The sequence below is a fragment of the Botryllus schlosseri genome, chromosome 5, assembly GCF_051294905.1.
Source record: "Botryllus schlosseri isolate E-star chromosome 5, Bs_hap1, whole genome shotgun sequence".
In the NCBI taxonomy this organism is placed as follows: domain Eukaryota; kingdom Metazoa; phylum Chordata; class Ascidiacea; order Stolidobranchia; family Styelidae; genus Botryllus; species Botryllus schlosseri.
Window position 1 is genome coordinate 595,083 of NC_137240.1, and position 9,182 is coordinate 604,264.

The 9,182-nt window shown below is 40.1% G+C and overlaps 1 protein-coding gene and 1 non-coding gene across 2 annotated transcripts in view; one reads left to right on the forward strand and one right to left on the reverse strand.

Annotated features, from left to right (window-relative positions):
• The window catches only part of LOC145438525 (SWI/SNF-related matrix-associated actin-dependent regulator of chromatin subfamily A member 2-like), a 20,298-nt gene extending 13,349 nt beyond the window's left edge, over window positions 1-6,949 (forward strand). Inside the window, exons 20-30 of the mRNA XM_080315857.1 lie at window positions 168-310; window positions 740-927; window positions 2,935-3,044; window positions 3,102-3,219; window positions 3,457-3,603; window positions 4,273-4,422; window positions 4,918-5,132; window positions 5,195-5,402; window positions 6,226-6,400; window positions 6,602-6,714; window positions 6,789-6,949. Coding sequence (XP_080171983.1) covers window positions 168-310; window positions 740-927; window positions 2,935-3,044; window positions 3,102-3,219; window positions 3,457-3,603; window positions 4,273-4,422; window positions 4,918-5,132; window positions 5,195-5,402; window positions 6,226-6,400; window positions 6,602-6,714; window positions 6,789-6,812 — 1,591 coding nt within the window. The 3' untranslated portion in view covers window positions 6,813-6,949. The remainder of the gene's footprint in view (window positions 1-167; window positions 311-739; window positions 928-2,934; window positions 3,045-3,101; window positions 3,220-3,456; window positions 3,604-4,272; window positions 4,423-4,917; window positions 5,133-5,194; window positions 5,403-6,225; window positions 6,401-6,601; window positions 6,715-6,788) is intronic.
• Window positions 6,950-8,591: 1,642 nt separating this feature from the next.
• On the reverse strand, window positions 8,592-8,664 carry Trnak-cuu (transfer RNA lysine (anticodon CUU)). The gene has a single exon. It is a non-coding gene; the product is annotated as a tRNA-Lys (tRNA).
• Window positions 8,665-9,182: the final 518 nt, after the last annotated feature.

Here is a 9,182-nt window from a genome sequence, read left to right on the forward strand (position 1 = left end):
TCATCGTCTTTAATGTGAGGTAGAAATTATCTTCTTTGCGGTAACATAAAAGGTGCAAATTTGAAATCTCAGCATCTTTCAAACTGTTATAATGTCATATTTGGTGATGCTCGAATCACTAGAGCGCTCGATTTTTTCCGTGCTCATAATCGATATGATACTTTTAGGCCTGATTTGTACCGTGCCGGCGGAAAGTTCGAGCTGCTGGACCGCATCTTGCCCAAGTTGAAGAAAACCGGGCACAGGGTGCTGCTCTTTTGTCAGATGACGTCGCTCATGACCATTCTGGAGGATTACTTCAACTTCAGATGTGAGTCGGAGAGAGACTTTTTAAAACTAGAACTACTCACTTTTTAAGGCTCGTAACCAGAACTAGTACTTACTCACTATTTAAAACTAAAAACTTGAACAAGAACTAATGATTTTCCAAAATGGGCATCTAGAACTAGAACTATTCCCTTTTTAAAACTTGCAACTAGAACTAGAACTACTCACTTTGGCAAAATCACAACTAGAACTAGAACTACTTACTTTTTGAAATTGGCGGCTGAAGCTAGAGCTAGAACTACTCTACAAAATCCTAAATTAGAATTAGAGGTAGAGCTGCTCACTTTTCAAAATGCGCAACTGCCTCTACGAAATGAAACTACTCGAAAAAGCAGTAGTTACTTATCCGTCAACTTGTTAAAACTGGTTTGTAGTTTGACAAAAGCGAGTTTTTGAATTCGTTCCGTCTCAGCGCACAAATACATCCGATTGGACGGCACGACCAAGGCTGACGATCGCGGTTTGCTTCTGAACGCTTTCAACGCAAAGGATTCCGAATATTTCATCTTCCTGCTGTCGACCAGAGCAGGGGGGCTCGGACTCAACTTGCAGACCGCGGACACCGTTCTCATCTTTGACTCGGATTGGAACCCGCACCAGGTGGGGAATGACTCGACTTGAATTACCGAGTGTTTCAACTCTACTTGGGCTTATATTGAAGTGAAAGTTATTAAAAAACTTGGAAATTAGAAGTACGTCTTAGTATTCTGGACCTAGTTTTGCGTAAAAATCAACATTTTTGTATAGGTGGAAATAACTTAGATATTGGGAAAAGTAGAAATACTTTTTAGACTTGTAGGGGTAGTTTTTCCTACAAAATAAATGTAGGAATTACAGTACCCTAGTCTGAAAGCACGTACTTTGAAATATTCAGGAAAAAATCAAATTTGTGTTGAAAAGACTTGAGTTTGTAAGCAGACAAGAATAAATGACTCAAATTTAGGAAAAAATTTCACTCGAGCTTATAAAAACAAGATTCGGATGTATAAAAAAAATGAACCAAGATCATAATGTTGAATTGAAATTTAGAAGAAAAACTCAAATTTGTCATGAGATGAGAAAAATTGACTCAGTTTAACCCTTTCGCCGCGGGTGGATCCTAGAGGATCCATGCAGTTTTTCACAAACACGCTTCAATCAATTAACGACATCTTGCGATACGCATACGACCAGCTATATATAACCCATTGCCTTATGGCATAACCTGTTCAAAATGCAGATTGAATACAGAAAAACGTTTCCCGCAAAATACAATGTGTAGCTCAGTTCGCCTGAATGAACGCTAATCTTATAATTCCTTATATCTTCCGTTCTACACGTCGTAAGCAGAAACTGTTGTCGTTTTAGAGTAGTTGTTGATCGCAAGAGTTCATTGCGACCATAATATCGGGAATTAGTTGGGTAGAACACGCTTCAAATTGGTGTGAAATAAAGCAATAATCTGTTATGTGAAAAATGCCGCGCACGTATGAGCATTGCCGCATAAAGCCATATACATTCACTTACGATTGCCTTATACAGTTGAATGTCACACACATAGTTAGATGCAGTCCATAACACTTCAACAAGATCAGTATCACGAAGGTTGGTCTTATATAAGTTACACGACGCCAGTGCTAAACACTGCAGACATGGGTGTGTAAGTTGGCGCGAGTGTACGGTACTAGCGCCTGTAATAACAACATCATACAGACAGTTGAATCATCCGTTTTATATGTTATACGAAGTTACTGTAGACTTCAATGAATAGATGGTGATCATATGCCCATATACTGACGAACCTGTATCGGACATTCGATGTGTAGAACACGTTTCAAATTGATATGAAATGAAGCAACATGTGAAATCGCGCGCCTATGAGATGTGTCAAACAAGGCACTTCCGATGGCCTTGTACAGTTGCAAATTGAACATTTTGTTAGTTATGTACGATCAATAGTATCTATAAGATCAGTAACATGGATTTGGACTTATATATAACTGGACCAGGCAAAGCCAAATAAACACGAATTACAACGCGCGTTGCCTCATCCGCGATGACGTAATCAGCGGCGGCCGTGAGTAACGCTTATAACGAAAACTTCCCAGTCGTGGTGCGCACGGCTGCATAAAGATTTCAAGCTCAGTAATGTCTTGTTTGAATACGGAAATTGATATGTAAGACAACCACGTGGTCATTCACCATGGGAAGGATTATGTATCACGTCACGTGAAAACGAAAAACAAATTTATCGTTTACTTTTGAGAAATCGCGTAGACTGGTTTGAATATCATCGGCACCTCTCTCGCCTGTGTCTTCCGAGTAGCTCAGTTGGTTAGGCTGCTATTTCCTGATCACGGCGATATATTGGGCGTCGGTTCAAGTCCAGTTGTTCGCGTTTTATGAACTTTTTGGTTGATGCATTAAAATTTGGCCTGGAGGCCGACCGCGGGAGTAGGGTTAATGAACAAAATACTCAATTTTTGAAAGTTTATAAAAAGATAATTCAAATCTATAAAAAAAACTTCAGACAAGATGAACTGACCCAAATTTTCGAGAAGCCACTTAAATTTTTTTGGTGACAATAAAAAATGATAGATTTAGCTGAGCTCCTTCACTTTTTCGCAGGACATCCAAGCCCAGGACCGAGCCCATCGTATCGGGCAGACCAACGAAGTCCGAGTCTTGCGTCTCATGACGGTCAACTCCGTGGAAGAGAAAATCTTGGCAGCGGCTCGGTAGAGTTCTCTCCTATTGCGCGGTTGCACTTTGCTGAGCGAATGTTCCTTGGTCAGGTACAAGCTGAACGTGGACTCTAAAGTGATTCAGGCGGGGATGTTCGATCAAAAATCCACGGGCAGCGAGAGACGGGCTTTCTTGACTGAGCTTATCAAACAGTCTGCTGACGATGAGGTGTGTCTGTCTGTCTGACTCTCCCTTCTATTTAATTTTGTCATTGAAATGATTTTAAAAAATAGCTGAAATTCTATGTTCTTTTTTCATTAATTGTGTCTGTCTAAGGTTATAAATAAAAATAGCTGGCAATATTTGACGTAAATTTTATGAATTTTTTCATGAATTGCATCCGAGGTTGTAAGTATGACTGAATTTTCTAAATTTTACATTCATTTGTGTCTCTCTGTTTGTCAGGACGAGGATGAAGTCCCAGACGACGAGACAGTCAACCAAATGATAGCCAGGACTGAAGAGGAATTCGAGCTCTTCCAGCAAATGGACATCGACCGCAGACGACTCGAAGCTCGGGACCCAAACAGGAAACCGCGACTCATGGAAGAGGTGCGTGGCTGTTGAAGACTAGTTTTTTTGTCAAAATTTACTGGTTCGATTTTGACCTGTAGAAGCATTGGTATAAGAGGAGTAAGATTTGTGAAATATAGTATTGCGGTGAAAAATTCTGCCATTATTTATCAGAAAATTATTTGAAAACTATCTTAAATATATGTATGTACAAACGATTACTCTAAAAGTTTTCTGAAAAATGGTATTTACGATAGAAAATTCGGGCATTTTTTTTAATTATTAAATGATAGAATTTTCCACTGTAAATACTGTATTTTCATATCCAAAATTCCATCAATATTTATTAAACTATTGTAAATTTGAAAAGTAGTATTCATGGTGGAAAATTCTATCGGTATTTATTAGAACATTATTAAAAAATTGTTAAATGAGAGAACTTCTTCCCATTGGAAATACTTCTATTTCTTCGTATCCAATATTTTCTACTGTAATAACTTCGCCTCTGACATCTTGAATTATGCCAAATTTAATGTCCAGCTTTTTTTTAGCCAACCCAACAATTTTATGGGGTAGCCAGTTAAACCGAAAATAAATTTCCATTGTTTTATAGTAAGTTTTAAAATTTCCATTCCTATGGGTTGGAACTGTGCCAAGTTTGATATGCAATGGAAAATTTTTCTTTTTATTCAATAATATTTTATTCAGGACGAGCTGCCGTCTTGGCTTCTGGCGACTTCTGAAGATGTGGAGCGTTTGACCAACGCAGAAGAGACGGACAAGTTGTTCGGGCGGGGCTCCAGGGTCAGGAAGGAGGTTGACTACTCAGAGTCGCTCACCGAGAAGGAGTGGGAGAAGGTGGGCAGTTTTAATGGCTCGAATTTGACACCAAAAATGTCAAATTTTGTAAATATTTTCCGTGTTTTTTTCAAATTTGGAATGATTTTACATTTTTTGCCAGAAATGGAAATTGTAAAGTAAGATTAAAAAAGAATTTCATGGTTCAAATTTGAACCTCGAAATTGAACCTGATGTTCTCAAATTTTTTTCATAAATTTTTATCTTGAAATTTCTGCTTTTTCCTGTTTTTAGCTGATTGTACTTGTGCTTGGACAGTTTTCAGCTAAAATTACTTCTTTTCACACTGGAATTTATAAAGTAGAAAGTACCTCTGGAACCTCTTTGCATCACTTATATGAGCGATAGTTATTTTTAAAATTCTTTTGTTGAATTTTCTCCATGAAATCTCGAATCGAAAAGTATCGGAAACTTTATATCCAATTCCAAATCGATCCAAAATATGGAATCTGAAAATCTGGCATTTTTTTCAAGTTTTAAAACCCCGTTTTCCAGGCAATACAAGACGGGGTGGACGTGGACGAGCTGGAGGAGCAGAAACGTCGCAAGAAGCAGAGGAAGAGAAAACGGCTCGAGGACGACTCTAAATTTGAGTCCAGCTCAAAGAAGAGGCGGGGCCGTCCCCCGGCCGAGAAATTGACCCCGAACCCGCCAAAATTGACCAAGAACATGAAGAAGATTGTGGACCACGTCATTCAACACACAGATAGGTAAGTGCTTCATTACTGGCCGCAATTTTCTCCTATTTCCACTGTCTCACATGAATTTTCAGCTCCGGCCGACGTCTTAGCGACCCGTTTATGCAGCTGCCCCCTCGCAGGGACCTCCCCGATTACTACGAGATGATACGTAGGCCGGTGGACATCAAGAAGATTCGGGACAGGATCAAGCAGCACAAGTACAGGAGCCTGGACGACTTGGAGAGGGAGTTTATGACGCTGTGCAAGAATACGCAGACCTACAACATGGAGGGGTCTTTGGTAAGTGATTGTTGGATTGTTTCTTTTTTGCGTGCTGCCAACTTTGCTACTACGATAGAAACAAAACTAAGGTCGTGAATTAAGTAGAAAGTCTTTTTGGTGGCCGTGTGGCCCCCCTAACCGCAAAATTTGAAAGTCAATGACTAAAAATAGGTTATTTCCATTCCCTGTCCTGGTCGTGGCCTCATTTTGTTGACTAAGAAGCTATTTGGTGACTAAAAAAAAGGTCATCATTTTTCATTATGACCTGTTGCTGGCACTGGAATTGATAGACTAAATCGTACAGGACAATGTCGTTTTACCAGATTTTGAAAATCTGAAAATAGGGCACATTTTCAAAATTTTCAAACTTGCAAAACCGGAGGAAAATCCTGAAAAAATGGTAAATTTTTTTCCACTTCGCGGTCGGTTGACTGAAAAAAAAGAAAAGGTCAACTTTCCGGCCCAGCTCCCGCAATATCCACTGGGTGCGTTACTACAGTGCTGAATTATTGTATCTCAGTCGAATTTTGCCCTATATTTAACCAGTATTCTCAAAAAAGAAGACATTTGGGCGTCCTCCAAGAGGACACTTTCAAAAAAGTCAAAAAGAGAGGACAAATCCTCTTGAAAGAGGACGTATGGCAACCCTACAAAAGATGCTTGTTCTCCGGGATTTGGCAGTGAATCTGAGTTGGATACTGTAGAAATGACAAGATTTTCCTTCATCATAACTAGTTCCATATCTGAAATTCAATGAAAAGAATAAATTCTAATTTATAATCAGTTACCGTGAGAGGTCGAAGTGGAAGCGCTGTGTTACCGTTAACCTTTCTTTTCACAGATCTACGAAGACTCGATCAAACTGGGTACGGTTTTCACGTACGCCCGCGAGACTCTGGAAAAGACGGGGCAGTTGCCCCCCGCGACCGGGCGTTCTGACGCGGCCAGTGGCGATAACGATGATGACGCAGAGTCCGTAAAGCAGAATGAAGCCAGTGGAGATGAAGTTGATGAACGTACGTTGAATAAAATAAACAAATAGCTCTCAAAATGCCCAGTTGGGTAAAACTATTTACTTTTACGCTTTGAATTTTGTAAAGTAAAAACTGGTTTCCGCACTTTCATCGGTGAAATTTCGATCAACTCGCTTGAAGTTGAAACTTGAAGCTTCTTGAAGACTCTCAAATCTGTCTCTAAACCGACTCTCTCTCCCTCAGCTCTGAAGATGAAAATCCGATTGTCCAAGGAGGGCTCGGAAACTTCGACTCCTGCCAAATTCAAGGTCAAAAGCAAGAGGCCAAAAGTCATCTCGGACGACGAAGATTTCTCCGTTAGTTCCATCACAGTTTTTCCAAATTTGATTTTTCATTTTTTTTTCAATTCACATTCTTATTCTCTTTCCAGGAACAATCATCTGACGAAAATTGAAGATTTTGAAGATTCCCGTTTTTTGTGAAGGGTCGATTTGGAAGGACGCATGAAATTGTCTTCCTACGATGACGTGAATTGAGATTGGAAGTCGTTTTTTTTTGTACTGAAAATAAAAGAATTGCTTCTTGAAAATACGGTTTTGTCTTTTGTTGCAATGTGCGCAGTTTGTGAGGATGACGTCTATGTGAAATAGTCTTAAGTAGTGGTCCAGATAGATAATCTTTGTTTTTCAAACTTTACGAACCCTTGCGCTAGCATACAAGCCTTTGACAAAGTTCAAGTCACAAAAAACTACCGCATTACGTGGCTAATATACTGCTACATAATGCTAATGCGCAAAATCAGCTGAAAAAACTCTTAGAGGTGCACAACTGCAATATACAATTGAATAGTATTTTCATGTTGAAATATACCCGAATATTCTCGTCTGTTCAGATCAGTAATATTTCAAATTCCTCCCGATCAAAACACTACAAGATTGTGATAGAATGAAAAAGAGGGAAGGTGTCGAAACGACTTGGTACTAGTCTTTGGAATCAGACACCCATCTTGGCGTAGGCTATGTAAAGAGGAGGCATGCACGCATTGCACAGTGCACACGGAATGAAAAGTAAAAGAAGATAGTATAGAAAAGCAAGCGGTAAAAATGGGGGCATGTCACGGAATGCGAGTATTGATTCAGTAGACTGAGTAGAGTCTTGTACGAATCTTGAATAGGGCAAACTGGACATCGTCGTACGAATACCGTTCCACAGTTATGGTACTGCATACTTGACAGAACGATCGTTTTCCATGCTTACTATGTAGTTGTGCATCAACAACAGTGTTGAACGAATGAAGGAATGTTAACATGACATCTGCTCAAAATATATAGATGTTTATGAAATATTTCCTGTAAATCAGTGCGATTTCTGCTGTATGACTAGCGAGACAGCATGGGTTCTTCTGATACTCTTTAAATCCTTAATCCAATCGAAGTTACATTATGGCATCCTGTGTTGGGGGGCTGCCAGTAAAACTGCACTCAAGCCACTGCAAAAACTACAGCTTAAAGTACTCCGAATCATAGCTAGAGCCCCAAAGGGGCCTGGTTGCCCAATGCCCATCCAACAAGTCGCTGCTGAAGAGATTCGGCGTCCTAAACATAGAAGATATGCGGAAACTAGAAATCGCCAAGTATATGTATCAGTTCCACTGCGGTCGTTGCCCCGAATATTTCAATGATTTCTTTACCTCGGAATCAAAAGCGCACAAGTACAACACACGCGCGTCCACGTCGTCCAAATATCATATGATCGACCGAAAAGATCATCGCTCTATCAAATATGCCGGACCTGGTGTGTGGAACAGTATCCCGCCGGCCATCCGACAGTCGACGAGCATGTCCAGTGTCCACATTCAAGACGAAATACAAGCAATTACTATTAAATAAATACAGTCCATCCTCAAGATTACCGGACCACGACTGACCTATCGATCTCGCTTCCCATGACATGCCGCCCTATTTCTTTTCGCTTTCTTTTTCTATGCTATCTTCTTTGCTTTCATTCAGTGTGCAATGTGCATGCCTCCTCTTTACTACGCCTAGGCCAAGGTGGGTGTCTGATTCCATTGACAAATCCAAGTCGCTTCGACATCTTCTTGTCTATTCATTGTATCGCATTTTTTGTGGTGTATTGAACTGATAAAATTGCTAATAAACCAATGATGTTGATGATGATGATGAAATGACAGAATGCGAAATTTCCATATGCAGGCGAGACGAAAAAACTAAGGCGCCCAACGTGGGGCTCGAACCCACGACCGTTGGATTAAGAGTCCAACGCTCTACCGACTGAGCTAGCCGGGCGACGTCGTAAGTTTCATCAAGAAAGCTATATAATATTTATGCTCTCTATCATCGATAAATTGTCTTTTCTTCATTGGTTCTACTTATACGGATGCCAATAATGTTGGTTCATTCTTTTATGTTCCTGGATGTGTACGAGCCAATTTCTGGGTTGGTTGATTGACTTTACCGAGACTTGTTTCTTTCTTTTGGCGAAATATTAGTATCCGGAATTGGCAAAATTTGTAACAACTTTAAACAGAGTGATGTATGCGACGCGCGAAAGCCAAGTTTTGAATTGTCTTTGTAAACATGGACTCCATACGACGAAAATCCGCGCGAAAACTCACACCAGCCTACAAAACTCCCATCACTTGAAACTGGAATCAAGAGACAAAGGTCGAGATGAGTGCTACACAATGACGAGTAAAGGGTTTAGAAATGGTTGGCGGGAGGGTTTACGCTGTAGCAAGGAACGCACATTTTTACGATGCATTCCAGCACGTATTATTGTTTTGGACGATAAACTCGACAATATT